Source organism: Ambystoma mexicanum, chromosome 10 (genome assembly GCF_040938575.1).
Source record: "Ambystoma mexicanum isolate Mex_15411 chromosome 10, UKY_AmexF1_1, whole genome shotgun sequence".
In the NCBI taxonomy this organism is placed as follows: domain Eukaryota; kingdom Metazoa; phylum Chordata; class Amphibia; order Caudata; family Ambystomatidae; genus Ambystoma; species Ambystoma mexicanum.
In genome coordinates, this window is record NC_090932.1 from 127,176,220 (window position 1) to 127,198,815 (window position 22,596).

Here is a 22,596-nt window from a genome sequence, read left to right on the forward strand (position 1 = left end):
ATCTCTGTTGAGAATACTACATCGGCATGCTCTTGTAAGGTTTCAGCCAACATATTTAGCTCCTCCCTAGAAAAGCGCTCCTGCCGCAGCCGATCTCCGTTTTCTTTCAGAACTTTAGGCATTCTGATGATAGAGGGGTGTAGGAGAAGGTTTGTAGAGGTTGTGGGGGTCAGGTTTCCAGTGGTTGAAGAGGATGGCAATAGATTGTGTTTTTAAAGATGGCTGCCATGCTCTTTCCCGTTCCTGTGCGGTGACACAACTTCCGGATCCGCTTATTTGCGGTCACCGCTAATTGCGGTTCCCGCTATTTGCAGTCACCGCTATTAGCGGTAACAGCTAATATTGATATCTAGGGTGGCGGACGTGCTATTTGCACGGCATACAATGCCAGTAAGAGCCGTTTTTAGGACTTTACCAGCATGGCAGTGATTACATTACCGGCATGGCGCAATGCTCGTGCCCGAGATGTCGTAATGTGCCGCTTTTAGCGGTATCTGGCCAGCACGGACACGTTAATTGCGCCATGCCGGTAATGACTGTAATTTACCGCCAGGGTCGTAATGAGTGTTTAGTGTTTAGTAGCAACAATAATCCACTATCGTTAATACACCTATCCTGCTGAGTCTAACCTGACCCAATATTTGTGCAAAACCAAGAGACTAAGAATATATATGTTCAGACATAATGGGTAACTAACATGGCTTGACTTACCATTGCAACTTATTTAATTTTATTGTGGGCACTTTTTAAACAATGGGCCTCATTACGAGTGCGCGTGTCCGGTAATAGTGGTGCCTGCCGGTAAACCTACCGGCACCTTTGTTACTGGACCGGCACACTCCGAGTTGGCGGGTGGCTGCCGTCCAGCCCACCAGGACAGACCTGGTGCGGGGAACGGCAGCCGCTAGCAAACTTTCACGGAAGCACCAGCACCGTTATTAACGGTGCCATGCTTTTGGGGATTAACGATTTTATGGCGCCTGACTGCCAGGAAAACCAGGGTTGTAATCCCCCGGTGTTTCCGTGAAGCTAAGCACCGGAAAAAATCACAACTCCGGCAGCAGCCTGCCCGTTTTACCAGAACGGCTACCGCCAGAGTTGTAATGAGGCCCAATGTATTATAATTTTTGTATACTTTTTCTCGGTTCTTTGAAACCCCAAACATCCTCCTTTTTCCCAACCCACTTTCTCTGTCACAATGTTTTTATTTTATGTTTACTGCTGAATTATCCTCACATTAACCAAGACAACTGATTATGCCCAGATTTAAAAAAGGCAATTAGCCGAAACACGTGTAATCAAAAGGGCACTGGCACAAAATGTTAAAATGGTGACAAATAAAAAGGGCCCATGCTCATGATGATTAAATGGTGAAAATTTAGAAGCGATTTGGCGCATGTCTTTAATGAGTATATGCATGAAGATTTGAATTATCGGTATTTGGTTTTTCACTGATATATTCTAACAAGACGTGACAAAACCTAGCATAAACAAACATTGAAGTCGCCTGGCAAGTTGGTTCTAAGAAAGAGCCTTTCAACAGACTGAAACATCTTTGTTGGTAGACTACAAGATTATGCTTTCTTCTCTTAGGATGTCTCTAGCTGGGTCCTCTCCTTCCTGTCGAACCGAACGGCCAAAGTGTTTTATTAGGATGCCATGATGGAGGGTTATGAGTTACCATGCAGCGTGCCACAGGGATGATGTCTGTCCCGGACTTTATTCAATATCTTTAAGCTCCCTTTGTTTGAACTGTTGGACTCAGCGGGCATAATGTACGCACACTACACGGATAACACACAGTGTCTCATCCCTCTTACTGGCAATCACTCCTTGAACACTGAGACAATTAACGCGGTCGACCTCTCAACTTCTCCTCCTCAGTGACCTTAACATCCACCTGGATGCTTCTTGTCCTTCTGCAGGACTCTTTTGCAACCTCTGCAACTCCCTCTGTCTCTCTATTCTTTCCTCTGGCCCGACCCACTCTGCAAGGCATACCCTGATTGGTCTGATCTCCTCAGACCTCCCCCTCTCCAGCCCTCTCACCACATCTCTCCCCTGGAGTGACCACTTTCTCTTTTCCTCCCATCTCTCTCTCTCTACCCTCCCAGGCCAAGCCAATCCCAGCACTGCCACCTACCTTCTTGGTCATTTGACCCATGAAATATTTGTCAGTTGAGGCTTTCACTGCTGCTTTCTCTCCTCCTTCTGCACCTTTGGCTGACTCACATCCTGAAAAAAGCTCTCTTTAACCTCCATCTTTCTATTTCTGACACTCGTGGTGTAATTGCCCCTGTCATGAGGATCTGCTTGAAGCCTAAATCCAAGTGCAGCTCTTGGTACGACTCAGACCTTGTCACCATGAAATGCAAGTGCAGGGTGGCTGAGAGGACGTGGAAGGCTACTAGCACACTCTGACAAAATGGCGTGCCGCCTGCTCCAAAGGCAGTACGGACTGTCTGTCCTCACCAATGAGAGAGCACACAACCAAAGCCCGCGTTTCTGCGTCATCTAACAACTCGGCCGAACTCTTCAAAATCTGCAAGGAGCTGGTCAACCCTGCTGCAGCCTCTACCTCTCCTGTCCCTTCGCAGGTCCCTTGTGCACCCCCTCCTCAAGAAGCACTCAGCCGATCCTTCCTCTCCGGCTAATTATCGCCCAATCTCTATCACTGCTTTCCTGGGCAAACACTTGGAAAAGCTGGCCATCTCCCAGCTTAACCTTCACACCCAATCTGTTGGTTGTCTCCATGACCATTAGTCTGGCTTCAGAGCAGCCAGAAGCATGGAAACTTCTCTCCAGAACATCCGTGAAGACCTGCTCGCCAACCTTGACTCGAAACTTCCTTCTGTCCTCATTCTCCTTGATCTTTCTTCTGCTTTTGACACGGTCAACAATGCCATCCTGCTCAGGCATCTCCGTGTTAACCTGGGTATCACTGATCGGGCCCTGGCCTGGCTGACCTCCTTTCTCACAGACCGACCCTCTCAGGTCCAACTGGGGGCCTTCCTCTCTTCTATCTCCCTCTCTGCCTGTGGTATTCCCTAGGGGTCTAACTGTCACAGTAAGCCACAAAACACAAGGCAAGGAATAAGAAATTACTCACCAAGAAAAAGGACAAGACCTCTAGCCAACCACTGGTCACCTCCCTGTCCCTGAAGAGGGATGGCTGGGCTCTGGAATCTAGTTAATCAATTAAGTCCTTCCCAATGATGCACCTCACTAGCTACTAGCAATAAGAAAAGCTAGAGGAGTTAATCATTTGAAAGGGTGAGGAATCGGCAAGAAACTGGAAACACACCAGGCTGGAATTTAAGAGGCACACTTTAATGTTTAAGGAGATTTACACAGACCCAGAGATATACTGGACTAACCTGAGTGTAAGTAATTCCAACCTTCCTGGAGGGTAGTTTACATTCTCCTTAACTCCTCCTAGGAAGACAAGTTAATTCTGGAGTGAATACAAGGATATGACAGTCCAACGCCCACCACCCTTCCCCTTTCCCTTGGTTTATATTCTTCCAGGCAATTCTCTTACCATAAGGGATACTTGATAGTGGTCCAGGAGAGTAATACAGAGGATGGTAACAAAGTTGCAAACGAGGAAGGAACCTGGGCGGCATGAGGGACACACTAGTGTCGGGTTGGTGCACTTGTATGCAGCAGAGCGTCCAGAAAGTTCTGTGCACGTGTTCACCGTGATGCAGGTATGATGGTAATGACAGGAGGAAGGAGGGATAGTTGGAAGTGGATCCTCGAGATGGAAACAGGAATGGCTGATAATAAGGGAATCAAGAGTCTCAGATGCTGAAATGCAAAGGCAGCCTGGAACAGCATTTTAATGAGCGGAAGGAGTCTGCGCAATGAATAGCATGCAGGGGCAGCCTGGAATGGCACCTGGTTGAGAGGAAGGAGTCTGCACAATGAATAGCACTATAAAGCCTCGATAAGTGAAGCTAGGTAAGGAATCTGTGAGAAAAGCCAGTTGTCAATGTGCGGTCAAGACGCAATGAATTCGTATTAAGCAAGGAAGTCCTTTAAGTAGGCTGAGGTCGAAGGAGAGCAAGCAATCACAATAACAGTGGGCAGAGACAAGCAAGTCCGTAATACGATTCTGAGTCGTCAACAGAGAAACAAGTAGAACGCTAGATGGCGAGGATCTCACGTGCAGAGCTTCAGGAAGAATTCACAATCAGAATGTCATGGTCCACACTGAAAGCCCCTTGGATCTGGTGGGCCCCCCCAGTCATCGACTCCCATGAGGGCCTTTCAAGCCCCCAGAGCCTCTTGGACTCAGTCCTGGCGCCATTGGCGCCAGGCTCATGATATGGGATGATTCATGTAGAACTACTTGCCCAGTCTAGGCAGGACTGGACCTTTCTGTTTCCTCAGGGAGTGGCTGTGGGACTATTTTGTTCAAGGACAGGGAGTGGTAGAGGGACTACTTTACCTGGGACTACTTGCGAGGCTATTTAAGCCACGCCCTGCATACAGAACACGCTTCGTGTTATTCTGCACTCCTGCAGCGTAACGCTCACCGTGTCTGTTCCTGAACTTCTACAGCCACGCCTGTCCTGGACTCCACCATCGGCATCTGGAAGGGAAAAAGACAGAGAGAATACAAGTCAGCGCAGCGGCGAAACCTTACCTGCAGCATCCTTCAACCGGCAGCATCTTCAGCTTCTTCGGCCGCTCCCGGGCCCTCTCAGCAGCTAACTCACTTTGTTCTGGCTGAAGAGCCCTCTCGGGCTCAGCATCCTTCCGGAGCATCTTCGGAGTGTTCCTCCATTCTTCATTCCAGCGCCGCACCACCTCTGCAAAAGAAGAATAGTGACAGGTTAGTCGCGCACAGAAGGGAAAAGACTACACTTCAGATAACAGCGCTTCATTCTTGGGCTACCACTTACCTCTAATACATCTGCTCGGCGTGCCAAGTCCATCTGACTCCCCATGCATAATCCATTCGAAGCCGCGCCTGAAAAGAGAGAAAGACACTGATTAACGGAGTTGGAGCAAATAAAGACTTAAAGACTTTATAACAAGCAGTCATTGGCATAGAGACCTACCTGTTCGTCCAAGCTCTCCGCAACTCAGCATTCGCTCTTCGGATCAGTGAAGTAACTCGATCCTGAAAGACAGTTTCGCGCCCCTGCCAGATTGCAGGACGGAGGGCCTGCCTTACAAAACTACAAGGTCAGAGCAAGCGGAGAAGGGCATCAGATGGTAGCAGAGAGGGGGTCCAGCTCAACTCTCTCCCAGCCGCTAATACCTTATTTTAACCTTGCAGACAACGCCTCAGGAGGGTGGTAACCAGGGAAAAGCCGCAGCAACATCACCTATCACGCATTACCACACCAGCACAGACATCATTCGTACAGCCACGTGCTACGCCCCCGTGGAGATCAGGTGAGCGTGACACAGAAGCAGTGGAGAGCTGTACGCCAACAGTTTAAATAGCATCTATTAGGATTCAGCCCTGATGCAAGACATAACGCTCCATGTCACATGGTCTTGTATAGTCGTGCATCTCATGATTGCTGCGCGGCATGCCAGGAAGCCACAATGTCACCATGGCAACCTCTCCCAAGTCTCCACCACGTGAAAAACGGTCTAGCAGCCGTTCTTAATGCAGATGAGATATGTATTGATTGAACAGCAGGGGAGAGCTTGGTGAGGGAGTCTAGTATTGGTGAGGGCAGGAGAGCCAGCGGAAGAACCAGCAGGCATGACACTAACCTCTCTTCCTGGCTGTTCAACCAATTCCTGGCTCTTCTCACCCACCGCCTATCTGCACTTTGCTCCAACTTTCAATGTTACGTGGATGACAACCAGCTCTCATTCAGGCTCCCCTCAGCCGCCTCTACTCTTTCTCTCATTCCTGACTGACTGTCTGTAATTCAGGAGTGGTGTGCCGCTCATGATCAGTGCCAGTAAAATGGAGATCCTCCTCATCAGAAAACCAGCTCCCTCCTTTCCGCTCTCTCTCTGCCCGCCCACTCTGGGTCCTCTCCTTCTCCTACCTGTGAGTCTAAGAACCGAGGGGTCATCTTTGACTCCACCGTCTCCTTCTCTCCTCACATTTCTGACATCTCTAAGAAGTCAAACTATCAGCTGCCCCTCCTCAGAGGTATTCTTCCCTTTCTCACTTTCCCCCAGAAGTTCACTGTCTCCAGAGCTCTGGTCCTCTCAAGGCTGGACTACTGCAACAGCCTCTTTCTAAATCTTCCGGCCTCTACTCTACGTCCTCTACAACCTATCCAGAACAGGACTGCGAGACTTGTCCTTGGCCTCAAGCCCAGGGATCATATCTCTGCAGCTCTGAAATCTCTTAATTGGCTCCAAGTTGCGGCAAGGATCATGTTCAAAACCCTCTGCATTGTCCACTAGGCTTTCTGGGGCCTGGGTCTGCACTATCTCCCACTCTTTCTTCCTAGGTATCTCCTTTCTCGAGCTCTCCGCTCATCCACCTCCAACTCTCTGAGGGTCAGTCACTTTTCCAAGCAGAGAGTTGGGGGCAGATCTCTTTCTTCGGTTGGGACCTCCCTCTGGAACAGCCTCCCTGCCTCTCTCAATCTTGAGCAGAACCGTCTTCGGTTACAGAAGCAACTCAAGACCTTCTTATTTGTTTCTGCTTTCTCTCTTCCTCTCCCCTGCTGATGACCTGTCTGTTCCACGCACCTGGTTACCTGGCCACCCTCTGATATTGGGACCAGGTCCCTGCCTGTCCAGTTGCACCTCGCACTGCCTCTTGACCCCCCTAGCACTTGTGGTTTGTATCTGTAACCCTACAGTCCACCCACTCTCTGCACTTATTAGCCACCCGCTGGTTGCACCCTCTGATTACTGGCACTTACACACCCATTGACTGCAATCTGTTATCTGCGCTTCTCCCTGTTCCGTCCCTTTTGCACTTCCTCATCCCCCACCTATTTTTGCACTTCTCCCCTCCCCACTCCCTGCACTTGTGCGATCTGAATGACACAAGGACTAGTAAGAATGTTATTTTGTCCTCCTTTATTTGCCCCTCCTTGTCTTATCGTGCCTAGAAACACTTGTGTACAGGCGCGTTATAAATGCCATATCATATACAACCACAACCATATTTGGATGTTGCATAATGGTCTGGCATTAAATAATGCCAAAACAGAGATCATGTCTGTTGGCACGGCGCCCAGGTTACGTAAACTTGATCAGGATTACTGCTCCTTCCAAGTTGCAGATTGTATGCTGGCGACCCTAACGAAAGTTAAGATCCTTGGAATGGTTATCGAACAGGAGCTTACATTGAAGGCATATATCAGCAGCCTAGTCTCAAGTTCATCCTATTACATTAAACTCCTGGATCAAATCAGACCGTTCCTTGATTCATCCGGCTGTGCTACTCTGGCCCGAGCTATCATCGGTGCCCGCCTTGATTATTGCTCTAGTCTCCTGCAGGGCGTGGGCAAAGGTGAACTTAACCGTCTGCAGGTCGTTCAAAACAATGCGGTTCGAGTGGACCTGGGTTTGCAGAGGGTCGATCATATGTCAGTGGCAAGGAGATCCCCACACTGGCTTCCTATTAGGAAAAGGATCACGTTTCGGACATTACCCATGCTTGCCTTTATGGAAAAAGTCATGCCTCCCTCTCTAATCAGTTGTCCTGGCTCCCTGATAGGCGTACTTTGTGGTCTAAAGACTCTGTCCTGTTACAAATGTCAAAGACCAAGCTATCTTTGGTGGCAGAAGGGTGCTTCCCTGTGGCAGCCCCACATCTCTGGAATGCGCTTCCCCCTGACTTGAGGTCCAACCCCTCCTTGACAACCTTCAAGCATAGGCTGAAAACTACTCTGTTCGAATTACTTTCCGCAACCTGGCTGCTGATCTCTAGTTCTCCAAATATTTGTTTATGTTTCTTGTGAGTTAGTCCTGTCCCAACGCTTCCGTGCCTGCGGGCCACGTTCCAGTGCTTTAGAAATAAATTAAATAAATAAATAAAACATTCAAGCACACTAGACTAGCTTTTTAGGCTTATAATTCCGTATTTTAAATATTGTTATGGCTAATAAAATGTAACCAGTTGAATACCTACAAAAATGTCATCTACAAAGTATTGCCTCGTAAGTGGGTGGTGTAAAACACAATTTGTTGTCTTTTAATGCAACTTTTTAATGCATTAATTGTAACATATTTCTGCAATCTTTTATTTTCCGTATTTTTCAACAATTCTTTTTGTGATAGCTACTGTGCAATTATTATATAACTGTGGTGAAGGAACCACATTGACTTTGCCACATCGACCTCATTATTGCATCCCCAGGTCCACAACAGAAAATATGTGTAGAGACAACATATCCTGAGGCACAGAGAAAACTATTGGGGAAAACAAACCAGCAAAAACTACATCACCCATAATTCCCCTCTTGAGAAAAGAAAAACCTGGACTTGGCCCAGGGGTGGAATCCTGGACCAGGGAAGGGTTAAAACATATATTCATGTCATTCATGTTATTGTGCATACCTGAAGTAGCCCCCCATACCATGAGGTGTGGCTCTCGAATTCACTCTGTAACCAATATGTTCTTGCACTTTGCTATATGTACTATGCACTTTCGGAAACTAGCGCCTAGATACCTGAAGGGCTAGTGCGCTGAACTAAATGCAAAATAAAAATCAAAAAAAGACCCAGCCAGGTCACCTAAGCAACGAAGAAGGCTGGAAAACATGTCCCTGGGCCAGATGGCCCAAACCATATTAAAACACCAACAAGAAAAGAACTACATCTCCAATAATACCTCTTTCCCAACAGAAAAAACTTGACAGGACTAGCAAAATTTGCTCACAGATTTGGACTGGGGTAACCCATGGAAGAGTTTTATACCTCCTCTCCCCCACCCCCCAAAGTCTTCGGGAACATGCGCCCCTTCCCCATTTGATATCCAAAGTGGCAGCATGAAGCCACATTCTCACTTCTACAGGCAATGAAGACACAGACAGAACCCCACTTCCTCCCCACACTACCAGGAACACTGAGTAGCACATAACTAATTTCTCCTTTGCAACTGCCAGCACAAGGGAGACAGAATCACCTGCAGCTACAGCCTCCATTAAAAGCAGCAAAAGGATACGGGAAGTGCACCAAACAAAGGACAAAACGTGTTTCCCAAACTCCCAACCCACATGAGTATTGCTTAGTACATTCCCTAGACTGTTTGACACAGGTGGATACCAACACGAAATTCAGAGAAGGAAACCTCCCCAGCCTGAGACAAGGGAACAGGCAGGCAACTCCTTCCCAGCAAGCCACACACACAGGCCGAAGTGGGATCCCTTATTTAAAAACGTCCCCCATGAACTCCGGACTACAAAGCATCCCTGTCATGGAGCATACCCAGGGCAGGCATGTGATCCCTCTGGCCAATCAGCAGGAAGCTAGTTAGTCCAACCACTATAAAAGGGCCAGCTCCCAGGACATGAGTGGAATTAAGTTATGTGGTAAAGAGAAGATGAGTTGTGGTGGCAAAGAGGAAGCTGATTGCAGGAGCACAGAGGAAGGTTGCTGAGCTGGCTGCATGACCTGGAGACGATGACCACATTGTAAGACCGAGAGAGGAGAGGAATATTGCTGGGCTGGCTGTAGACCTGGAAAAGAAGACTAGATTGTAAGACCCTGAGAGGCGAGGGAGATTGCTAGGCTGGCTTTAAGACTTTGATTGGAAGACCAGATTGCAAGCCCCAGAGAGGAAAGGAAGACTGCTGGACTGGCTGAAAGACCTGGAGTGGTAGAATGGATTGCAAGACCCAGAGAGAAGTTGAAGATTGAGGCTCTATCCAAGGGGAAGACGAAGCAGAGGAACAGAGAAAGTGAAGGAGGAGGCTCTGGCCAAGGGATAGACAAAGCAGAAAAGGGCACAGGCCCTTACAAGAGAAAGAAAGGGTGGAGGCCCAGGAGAATGAGCAGGCCACTATATCCCTATATGTAGACTAGTGATCAAGGCACTATACCCCTAGGTGGGGCCTATTGAGCAGAGCACTGTATCCCTGATTGTGGATAAGTGAGTTGGGCACTTTATCCGTAGGAGAGTGAGCAGGGCACTATATCCCTAGGTGCAGACTAGTGAGGAGGGCAATATATCCCTGGGTGCGGACTAGTGAACAGTACACTGTATCCACGAAATATTGTATACAAATTCAAAACATTCTCTTAAAAAAAAATCTCTGTGTGCCACTGTACTTTGACAACATTCATTGGTGTGCCAAGCCCAAAGGATTGGGATCTCTGAACTTCTTTCTTCTAAAAACCCACGCTTTCTACATGCTCAGAGGCGAAAGCAATGGCAGATTTCATCTCAGGGCTGCAAGGCCAGCATACAATGACACAGTAAACTACGAGCTACAAAACTAAATTACTAACAAGGCTGCTAAACTTGGAAAATGTTGCTGCAATTTCTGCCCCGGCCAGGTCAGTTCACACATTCCATAACTATGCAATGTTACAAATTTCACAGACATTGGGAATTTTGGGTACTAAAGTTGCCATTATAAAATAAAATGATTTAAATGGAAATGACTTCCACAAAAGTATGTCTATGCTCTGATATTGCAGAGATTACCGGATGGGCAATCCCCTACTGCTGAATGCCACAAAAAATACTGTTGAATTAAACAAGAGCCAAAAACACAATGTGGCTAGAGCACAGAAGTGTGCACCAAAGCAATAGCACCGGAAGCCTCATAAAAGATCCACAATTTAGTTGTGTTTGCAAACCACAAGATATGTGCTGTTAGTCCTGAGAACTAATGCACAACAGTCATTTTTAGAGGTTTTGTTACTAACACCCCAGTGAGGGATCAGTTTACTGAGGTGTAAATGAAACCATTGAATGCAGATGTCTACATGATATGGGTTATGTAACTGGGTACTTGCTGTTTAATTGGCTTCTTTTATGCTCACGGTCCCACACTTCAGTTCCCAATAAACTGATAACATCCTCCATATTGCTTCTAGGAAAGATACAGGTTGATAGTAGTGCAGGCAGCTTCATTAAGTTGCCTAATACTGTGAAAAGCTATGTAAGGTGTTTCCCTGAGGAGCCTCTCCTCATGGAATCTTAATTTGGATTCATTTATTTAGCGCATAATTGTTCTGGCGATGAGACAACAAAGCAGCCTGACCTGCATCTGGGCGCAGCGGATACTTTAATAAAATGACATGCTGAGACATTATGAACCAAAGCAATGTGACTGTATTCCAGAAGAACGATAGGTTTCTTTAGTCCTGTGCACATGGAAAGGGCCCAGAGATAGCGGTACCTATGCGGGTAGATGGAATGACATCTGGAAACTGGCGCCGACTACAATTGATACAAACAATCATTGTATGACAACTAAGCCTATGCTCACACAAGCATTACAATATTTCCTCCAGTGCTTAGGTATATTTGCCTTGGCTCAACATATCTACGTGTCATGCACATGTTTTACAACTTAAAAACCATTTACATAGAAACAACAATGACTAGACATACGATGTACTAATTGACAAAATCATAAATACACCACAAACTGTACAATGCATACATTTTATTTGTTATTGTCCATATGCAGTCTCTGCTGTTCAAATTGGAGACTGCTAGCCCCCACATGTTTTACCCGTATGTATCAACTGGGTCTTCTTCAGGGGGGAAATCATATTTTCTGGGGGTGATTAAATCTATTGCAATGTGAGAAAATAGTCTACATTATCTTGATTTCATTTATTTATTTATTTGTGAATTTGTTAGGTGCAAATACATCAAGAAATTGTGTTTCAAAGCGCCTACAGGGCAAAGGGGAGGGAACAAAACAAGACAATGATGAGCAAAAGGCAGAGGCGGTCCTACTAGGCCTTGTGAACATTCGGAACGGGCAAGTGCAGAGAGAGAAGGGTTGGGGAGATGGGTAAGTGCTAGAGGTTTCACAGAGGGGGAAGTGCCATGGAGCCAGTTGCAGGGCAACTGGTTAGTGCCAGGCAGTGACCACTTGGTTGAGAGTGGTCACCTGCAGGTACAATAAGTGCAGGCCTGTGAGACAACCCAGGCCAGTGGGTGCCCAAAGGCAAGTGCAGGGGGAGGGCGTAGGCTGCAGGTGATTGCACAGAAGGCCATGACCTAGAAGGACACATAAGGGCCCAGGCTACCAATCTCAACAACCGCGGGCATTAGCACGGGAGGGAGAGGGGGAAAAAGTAGGAGAAGAACAAAGTCTTAAGGAGCTTATGGTATTTGAGGAGATCCAGCTCAAGACGGAGAGGAAGGTGGCGGCTGTTCCAGAGGAGGAAGCCAGCAGAGGAAAGTGCTCAGCCACCTGCTCACTGCTTGGAGAATCCCTTGACAAGTTGGAGCCAGAAGATTGGAGAGATCTGGGGGGAGAGTGTTTGGTGAGAGCAAGCTGTAGATAGCATTGCCCCAGGCCACAGACAGCCTTATGGATGATGCAGAGGGATTTGAATTTGATCCTTGCACCAACCCGGGAGCCAGTGGAGTGTTTTGGGCTAGAGAGATGTGGCTGCCGGAGAGAAGAGGAGGGTAGATTAAGGAAGAGGTTGTTGCAATAGTCCAGCGTAGAGAGTACCAAAGCTCTAGAGACACTGAGTTTCTGGGGAAAAGTGAGGAAAGGGAGGGTACCTCTGAGGAGGTGGAGTTGGAAATGAGCCTTCTTGGCGAGGTCCAGGATGTGAGGAAGGAAGGAGAGAGAGAGAGAAAGAGAGAGAGAGAGGAGTCCAAGATGACTCAAGCTTTCTGGCTTCAGAGAAAGGAGAGGGGGAGAGCCCATAAAGGGTGGCCGGAGGGAAGAGAGGAAAGAAGGAACCACAGTCCCAATAGGAAGGATCTCTGTCTTGCTGGTGTTGAGGCAGCGTTCATTAGAGGCGCACCAAGACTGAATAGCAGACAGGCAGTTAGGAATGGCAGAGGAAGTGGGAAGATGCTCAGAGGGAGTTTTGAAACATTGCCGGGGGCTCATTTTTCCAGAGCCCCCTATACCAGGAGACGGTCATCACGGACGCTTCCTTGGAGGGCTGGGGAGCACATACCGGACATCTCCACGCCAGAGGCCTGTGGCTGCCGGGGAAGAGGGATCCCCACATCGATGTCCAGGAGCTGTGGGCAGTGTTCTGGGCCCTCAAGTCCTTCCTTCCGTCCCTCAAGGGCAAGGTGGTGAGGGTCTTCACGGACAGTACCACCACAATGTTCTACATCAGGAAGCAAGGGGGTACCAGATCCCTCACGCTCTACAGAGAGGCGCAGGACTTGTGGCACTGGGCCGTTGCCCAAGAGATGTTCCTCATTCCTTTTCACCTGGTGGGTGTCAGGAACACCATTGCTGACGCTCTCAGACCCCAGATCGATCTGTTTGCGACTGCGACTAATTCCAAATACCAGAGATTCGCCAGCAGGTTCCACCAGCCGAGGAGCATGGGAGATGCATTTTTCTTCCGGTGGGAAGGCCTGTTCCTTGACGCATTCCACCTGTTGCCTCTCCTGCTGCAAGTGATCAATCAACTCAAACGGTGCTGATGCAGGATTATCCTCGTTGCCCCAGCGTGGCCGAGGCAGATTTGGTACCCGGATATTCTCAGCCTGTCAGTGTCACCCCGGTCAAGCTGCCAGTGGTCACGGATCTGCTCACCAGAGAAGTAGGCGCAATCCTACATTACGACCCAGGATCTCTGGACCTGAAGGCTTGGCTCCTGCAGCCCTAGAGTTCAGAGGGTGCGAGATGCCGGCGGACTGCATGGAGGTCTTTGCCAGGGCCAGATCATCGTCGACTCTTCAGTGCTACGGTCACAAGTGGAAGCGTTTTGCAACATGGTGCCTTGCGCAGAAGACCCTCTAAGCTCTGCAGATTCTTCCGTACTTGCTGTCCTTGGTCAAGGCAGGGCTGGCCCACACCTCTATCAAGGTGCCTCTGGCGGCTATCTCCCGCTACACCAGGTCTCCAGGACGGTCTTTTTGGTCCCACCGTCTAGTCAAGGAGTTCCTCAAAGGACTGTTTCGATTGTTACCGCCGATGAAGGCCCCAGCCCTGGCGTGGGAACTCAATGTGCTGCTGACGAGGCACATGGGGGCTCCCTTCAAGCATATGTATCAGGCCCCTCTCAAGTTCCTTTCGTGGCAGCGGGCTTTTCTCGTGGCCATCACCTCAGCCAGGAGGGTAGGTGAGATCCAGGCTCTTTCCTGCAACCAGCCTTATCTGACTTTTTACGACATGAGGGTGGTGCTGCCAACGCACCCCTCCTTCATGCCAAAGGTTCCATTGGAATTCCATCTCAACAAGCCTTTGGTGTTGCCTGTTTTTTCCAAAACCTTTGTCGGCGGGTGAAAGGACTTCGCAGTCGCTGGATGTGGCTTGTGCGCTGAAGTTCTATGTGGCACGCATGAAGAGTTTCTGGAAGACATCTCAACTATTCGTGAACTTTGGTCCTGTGAACCATGGGAAGGCCTTGTCCAAGGCTTCCATCTCCAGGTAGCTCTCTGGCTGCATCACACACTGTCACTGGTTGGCAAACAAGCCGCTGCCTGGCCGTCCGAGAGCCCATTCCACCAGAGCGATCGCTGCAACGATGGCATTCCTGTCTGGTGTGCCTCTGTTGGAAATCTGCAGGACTGCTACATGGAGGTCTGTGCACACCTTCACAAGATTCTACTGCGTCAACAGGGATTCCAGAGAGGAGTCCAGGCTCAGCCAAGCAGTGCTACACAACTTGTTCGCTTGAAGGTGTGCCTGTTCCGGAGGTAAGAGTATTTGCTTCTGTTGAGCCTTGCCGCCTCCCGGATTGTGTAATGTTGTACTGCTATGTATTCTTTATTCATGAGCATGTGAATCCATGCCAGACGCCATGCTGGAGAAGGAACAAGTTACTTACCTGTAACTATTGGTCTCCAGCATGGGTCTGGCATGGATGCACATGCAAACCCTCCCTCCTGCCTCTCTGCAGCTCTTCTTGGTCATACTGCCACTTTACGTGTTACCAAATCTGAAGATGGCTGCCAGAGGAGGGGCTTAGGGAGAGGGCAGTCATTGGCAGGAGGCAGCATGACCCAGAGCTCAGTGATCTGCTTATAGGAGAAAGACAGTTTGTAAGTGAAAGTGAAAGTGTTTTTTCTTTTACCGAGGATTCCTCGCCTGACGACAGGAAATATTCATTAGCATGTGAATCCATGCCAGACCCATGCTGGAGAACAATGAGGCCCGGGAGTCCGTGAGTACGAACTTTTGGGAAATATCGAGAGAGTAGAGTGTGGGAGTCAGGAGTAGGTGGCGGTGCGAGACTAGGTACCAAAGGAGAGGTATTAAAATTGTATAACCCTGTTGCAAAGGTAAAGGTCAACCTCACTGGAACAACCCTTAAGGTGGAAGAGGGATGCCAAGTAAGACCAAGGGAAGGGAAAAGATAAAGAGCAGGAAACCCAGTTGTAAGGATAATGAACCATTTAAATTAAAAAAAAACCTGGAGGAGTGGGGTGGTCAGGAGAAAGTCTACTGTTGCAAGTTGCATGTTCCATGTTACATTGGTTAATCCCTGCAGAGGAATCGGGTTACAATTGTACTGGTTAAGAAATAGGAGATTGCAGTAAGGCTTGATAGAACGAAGGGATATGGAGAGAAAAGCTTGTAAATACCAAAGTAAGTGTCCTGGTAAACCCAGGGGAAAACCTACAGAATGAAAGGGGCAGTTGACAATCAAAGTTCTGAATAAATAAGACAGATGTCAGAATATCGGTAACTCTAGTTTATTAACTAAAAAAAGAGTAACACAACCTAAAGAAATAAGATAAGGGCATTATGGGAATTGTAGTCCTGAGAAAACATTGAAAGAACTGCCAGCCTGAGTACCTCCTACAGGACTGTGTGGTGGAGAATAAGTGCAAGCTGTGAATAGTAGTATGGAATATAGGCACAAAAGACTCTGAACTGAACAACTGCATCCTGAGCATTGAAGTCTCAATAAAGATACTGGAAGTTAAAAAAGAACTGTAGATTGATTTAACCAGTTATTTGTCTTTATTTTAGGAGTACCCCAAGAAGGCTAAAGACTGAGAACCAAGAGTGTAACATATTACGAGTTGCAGTGGGAATTAACTGGAGACTTTGAAAACCTGTTATCAAGAATCACCAATACCCCTTCCTGAGAACGAGGAGCCACAGGATATTGAAACTGCGTGATGAATAACCACAAAAATGCTATGAAGCATATCACATCCAGATCACAACCTGACAACTTGAGATAAAATAACAAAAGAATCTTGAAATATTAAGAAAAAGATTGTTTATGACATGCATGTTCCCCGCAGAGTACCCCTTCTTTCATAGTTTTCTTAACTGGGATCCTGTGATGGACTTCAAGGGGGCACTTATCGTTGCTTAATAAGAATGTGGTGCAGTGGAGTTCCTCAGAAATAGAACACTGGAGCAGGTGTATCCAAGTAGGCAGTAGGAATATACAAGGGCATATATCTGGTGGCAACTGCAAGTGCATCCAAGCATTGTGGAAAGATTTTTCAAAGAATGATTGCTGGTGTCTCATACTATACCAGCTCAATTGTTAAGAGCGCCTGTACAAGTGCCACTATATGGCACAAAACACATGTAGACTGACTTAGCACTTCATGATCACTATCAAATTCTAACACAATTAGTAAAAACATACACAAAGCTACATCAAGTTAAGGAAGAAACTGTGGAATTTTTTGTGTAGCCTCTGAGTTCTATCTCTAATATCTCACACCAGCAGAGGGGGAAAGTATCAATATTCACACCGTGCATGCATTATTTAATTTCTGTGCACCATGACAATATGCACAGAGGGTTCCAACTCTGCAACTAACATATCCATGGTATAGAGAAGTGACAATGTGTTTGGAAAGTGGAGCATTGAGTTATACATCTTATCACTTCGATTCTGAATCCAAATAGAATGAACGCAAAAGTCTTGGGTCAATCCCAGGTTACTTTGAAAAAACACTCTATTTATAATGCATCTGATTCTAGCCTAGTAGACAGTTTTAAAAGTACATAGTGAGACAGCAATTTATTGTCATAAACATGTACCCCTATGTAAAGGTAGGATCAGCTGAGTGCCAGTGAGTATGAGCAAGGTCATGAATGAAAATGCTTGTGTAGGTCTTATGCACTCATGTGTTGAAGTGTGCAAGCAGAGGACGCGGAACTCCGGAAACCTAGGTGAGGTCAAATACAATGGATATTGCATGATATCAGCTTCTCCCCCCCAGCGTTTGCTAGTGTTCACATAGTGATCAACCATGTTTTAAGGTACCTTTAACCCTTTCCTAGGGATCATTGTGTATCTTCTTATGGTTTCTGTTTGATCCATTTCGAAAATCGAGCATCCGCCCGGTTTGGAGTAAAACCCTTGTGAAATCTTCCGTTCAATTGGCGTGAAAAGCTGTTGGAGCAGAGTTCTGCAATTTTGCACTGAAAGCTTCTCGTTCTCTGTACACATGTGGCCAGTCTTCACTTTCAAGAGTCTCTATAGAGTAAATACAGGCGTTTAGTGAATACTTATATCGGCGTGTGCCATAAATGCAAAACAAGTTCAGATAGCCATGAAATTATGAGTAAGAATGCATTATAAAAGAGTAAGCATTCAAATAAACATCACATTTACAAAGGAATCCCTAGTAAAACTACGTCAAACTAGGTAGAAATAAAAAGATAAATATATTTGTTCTTAAACCAGTATTTTGTCTTATAGACTGTGTTGTTGCATTTATTAAGTTTTGATAATGTTTACTGCTTTGGTTAAACACATTGATCAAGCCCATGAAATGGACACATTGGTAATAGGAAGGAGATATAAGGAAGCCAGTCTGCATTGGACAAAACCTCTTGCTTTTAGAATTGGTATAAAAGCTAGTTTTCCTGTGCTTTTGTACCTTGGATAAAAAGGGTAAAATGCATTAGAGTCTCTATTGATCGGAGCATCACCATTTCCGCACCATTTAACAACGTGGGAACCACTTTCTGTTTATATTAATTGAAAATCAGGACCATCGATGGTCCTGATTTTCAATTATTATAAACAGAAAGTGGTTCCTATTGATGGTCTTGATTTTCAATGATTAAAAACAAAAAGTGGTTCTCACGTTGTTATATGATGCGGAAATTATTAACTTAGAGAAGGATAAAGATTGGTGGCACAAGATGGAAGGAGCATTATGGCGATGCTTTTTGGGGTTACCCCATTCGTTACTGGACACCTTAATCCGATTCAAACTGGGATTTGTTTTTTCAACAGCGATGACCAATTGGAAAGCTGTGATGCTGTATTTAAAAGTACTTGAAACCCCACCAGACACACTCTGTATGAGGATATTAATTGGGCAATGTGCAATACATCCTTCGTGCCCACAGAGCCAGCCATTGTTGGTGCACACTTTCATAGGTAGAAATAGGAGTTGGAGTTACCGGAAAGAAGGAATCCTAATTGCAATTTGTTATAAGTCAGTCTCCCAAATGGTTTCTTCTGACTCTTTCTTCTCGTATTGGCAATTTGCATAATTTTAGATTTGCTCACGTTCATCTCCATGTCATTCAATTCCATATACTGGTTAACGGCTGCTAATGATCTAGTTAGGCCAATAGGTGTGAAATCAAATAAGACAAAACCATCAGTGTACAACATGCAATGGACCTGGGTTTCGCCTAGTTTGGCTGGCTGGAAAGGCTATTTAGTTGTTAAGCATGTCTCCTATATCATAAATGTATAAACTAAATAGAAACAGGGCTAGGACACACAACTTTTGTTGCTATCCATTGAAGTAGGAATTTTGGAGGATAAATGTCCTTATTTAGCCGTACATGAAGTGATGTGCCTGTGTGGAGGTCCATAATGGGCCCTAAAATTGATGATGGGAGTCTGCGGGTCTTACGTTTATACCACAACCTATCTCTATTTACCTTATCAAAGGTGGGCGTTAAATCGATAAAGGCTGCGTAGAGGCAGCCTTTCCTTGTCCACTTATGCTGGGATAATGTTTTAATAACAAGCCCATTCAGTGAGGTTCCAAGCTTTTCTGCGGAAACAAAATTGCATTTTGTCAATTCTTTTCTCACTGAAGGCCCAATTTTCTAGATTTCCCAGGATTAGTGGGGAAAACATTTTCCCCACAATGTCAAAAAGGGCAATGGACATGTAGGTCGATTTCTATTGCACTTTTTAAAGATGGGTATGATGTACAAGCCTTTCCAGGAAGTTGGAATCCTTCTGTGTGCTAAAATTTCAAGGAATGATCTATAGATGATATTGGCTCATAACAAAGGTGCCGACTTGATGGTTAAATTCGACAGGCCGTCTGGACCAGGGGCTCTGGAGGTATTTAATTTCATAATTCGCTGCAGTACTATATCTCTTGATATATCAAGGGCCCTGTCTACCATCCATATTTTCACAGGCTCGTCATTCTGGGTATTGGTGATATTATACAACTTGTTGAAGTGAGATACCCAAGTTTCTTCTTGTAGCTGTAATGTGGCCCGAGTTTGGCATTCTCAATTAATCCCCAGAATTCTTTAGACTTCCTGTTGTTCAAGAGATTTAACATCATCTCGCTATCTCTCAGATTTTGTGTGGCTCTGCGTCTTTAACCAGTCTTTAGAATGCTGAAGGAGTCTCTTTTTGTTATCTATATAGTCAATACCATTGTCCCAGGGAATCCCGCGGAGCGATTGACTACGTTTTTTCGCTTGCACTTTTTTATCATAAATGTGAAAAAGGTTTTGGTATTCTTTTTAATGCAAGTTATGGGAAAGATCTGCCCCTTATTGAGTGTTTTCATAAAGAAAGTTGGAGAGGGTCTTTAGGGCTGGGACAGTGTGTTTTTGATGTTCCAACAAATTCAAATAAAACTACATCATATTTTCATTAAAGACCCTTGCCGTAAATGGGGCCCATCTTATACAAACACCGGACAGATTGACCTAAATGTTAGATTGTTTCATTTATTTAGTCTCTGGTTTAGCAAGGCAGCTCAGAGAACAAACGTGGATCGAATGATCACTCAACTCATTGGAAATTACAGTGAGGTTTGAGCACAAAGAAACAGGGATCCTGACACAAACATGTAGTCTTGAACAGCCGAAGCAGAACCTCTATGCCAGGTATCCCTTGGGGAAATTGACTCTTCAAATTTAAATGTAATCTGTGGAGACCCCAAGTATCCAATGTATTTAATATTAAATGGCTCCTCTACTGAGGGACAGATCTGTTAGTTTTCTCTTTTATTATTATTATTATTATTATTATTATTATTATTATTATTATTATTATTACTATTAGTATTATTATTATTGTATTTATTGAGCATGGACCTAGCTTTGAAAAGCAACAGAGCGCTTAACAGATGTATAAACCAATACTGATGCATAATGGAGCGCTTCACATAGGTGTACAACATTACAGATGCATACCCGAGTGCTTTTCAGTGGTAAAAACAGAACAGATATACAGCGGGGCGTAGGATACAGAGGGGGGCAGAGGAGGGGTACAGCTGTAAGGGGTGACGGTGAGGAGAAGGGGGGGTGGCTTCTAGCGAGCCGGGTGGCGTAAGGGGCGATGTGATGGCCTAGGTGTTGAGGGGGAGAGACTCCTTGAAGAGGTGGGTCTTGAGTTCTTTTCTGAATTGTAGGAGCGTGGGGGCAGCGGCAGATTTCAAGTCTGCACGTGTCCTCGCTTCTGGTGGTGCGCTGTCTGCCAGAGATGCAGGGTTTCTCCGCAAGGTAGCTGGGCGACTTGAGGGTGACTGCCTTATAGAAGATGCAGCAAGACTTGAAGCTGATTTGTGCGTGTAGTGGGAACAAGTGAAGGGCTATGAGGGCCGGGGCAATGTCGTTGTATCTGCGTAGACCCTTGATGTGGCGTGCGACCACGTATAGGACAATTCTCAGGGGCACAAGGGAGGATGACGGGAGACCTTTGAGGAGTGCATTGCCCCCATCCAGATAGGATAGGACAAGTGCTTGAACACTAAAGTGATCTAAAGCTGTCTCTTGTAAAGGTGTTCTGTTGGACAATTGGCAAAAGGCATGACCTGGTTCACTAAGCCACTTTACAATAAGGAATTTATCATATCCAGAAACAATCCACATTTGCCTTTATACACACATTCAATAGGAGCGTTTCTTCAGAAAACGAATTCTTACATTTCTGTAATCCTTCTATCACTGCAGCAAAAATCCCAAAGAAATTAGATGCCCAGTATTTCACCATCAGCCCCAAGTCATGTTTTACAGCGACAAGAAGCCCCTTGTATGGGTGTCCGTGGGGACCTTTTAATGAGTTTTGAATTGGAACAATGTAGCCATCAATTAACGTGGTTTCACAGAGCCAGATTTACTGGAAAATTATAATATCGGACTTGCCTGGGGCTAAGTTCCAGAATTGATTCCCCAATAGGTGGGAGAAGCCCCTGGAACTCCATGAGAGAATGGTTATTTAGATTTCCTCTAAAGATGTGCTTAATGTTTCCTAGGGTCGGCTAATTTACTCTCACCATCCCATGTTTAGGGTTTAATGTTCCTGAAAACCATGACCAATCCTCGGCCTGGTTACCCTTTTCTCAAGTACTGTGATACTTCTCTATGGCCCAATTTCGTTATCAAGCAGGAGATGGGGCCCTTCAGAACCGCAATCTCAGTGGATCGAATGTCCCCTCCCTGATGTGGTAGAATTCCTTTATGATTGTTGTTACATAATAAGCCATAATGTCAGGCCGTTGTTATTTAATATCCTAAGAGCAGAAATTTCTCCACCTCCAATAAGACTAGATCGCGTATTATAATCGAATGAAAGTGAAGAAGCACCAAATCAGTTCTCTGATTGTGAAGGACCTATACCAGATCAAAGTCATGTGAATCTACCAATCTCAGTGCAGGTATGTTATAAAAGAGATTTTGTACATTGGTGCAATTTAGGAACATTTTTGGATTGGATTTTCCAAAAATGGATTGCATCACTAAACATTTTGAGTAGATGGAGGGTCCTTGAGCGATTCGGGACTTCAAAGTAGTCTCCTTATAGGAGGTGGTATGTTATTTTTCTGTTTCCTTGTCGAGAAACAGAGGACTTTCTTCTCCTACATCGGATATCAGTTCCAGATCCTCTGGGTCCGGCACCTCCATTAGAGTTGGTATAATGTCTACTAATTCTGCTTCTTAAATCAAATTTGGAGGTGAAGCATTTCTTGATTGAGGGTTAGGGTCCACCTTAATAGATTTGAATTTGGATGGTACGTTTGAAGTTTGAATGTCTTTTGCCTCCCACGTTTTTTGTGGGGATGTTCTCTTTCTTCGATTTATTTATTTATCACACTACTCTCCATTGCCCTATCTATATCATGAATTATTTGCACAGATTAAATTGAGCTAGTGCCAGGCCAAGTATTTTCCTCCTCGATTGCTTCATTAGGAAAAGAAATAGTCACTAGGAACTTCCTGGATCCGTTCCCACGTAGACCCGAATGATTGCCTTTTTGTTTTGTGCTTTTTCCCTTTGTTTTTATTTTGTTTTGATCAATTCCTGTCATAAAGGGATTCAGAGGCAGCCTTCCCGATTACC

The 22,596-nt window shown here is 45.8% G+C and overlaps 1 protein-coding gene across 1 annotated transcript in view; it reads right to left on the bottom strand.

Annotated features, from left to right (window-relative positions):
• LOC138491218 (guanylate-binding protein 1-like) overlaps positions 1-22,596 on the bottom strand; it is a 358,543-nt gene that overhangs the window by 139,461 nt on the left and 196,486 nt on the right. Inside the window, exon 7 of the mRNA XM_069617607.1 lies at positions 17,299-17,511. Coding sequence (XP_069473708.1) covers positions 17,299-17,511 — 213 coding nt within the window. The remainder of the gene's footprint in view (positions 1-17,298; positions 17,512-22,596) is intronic.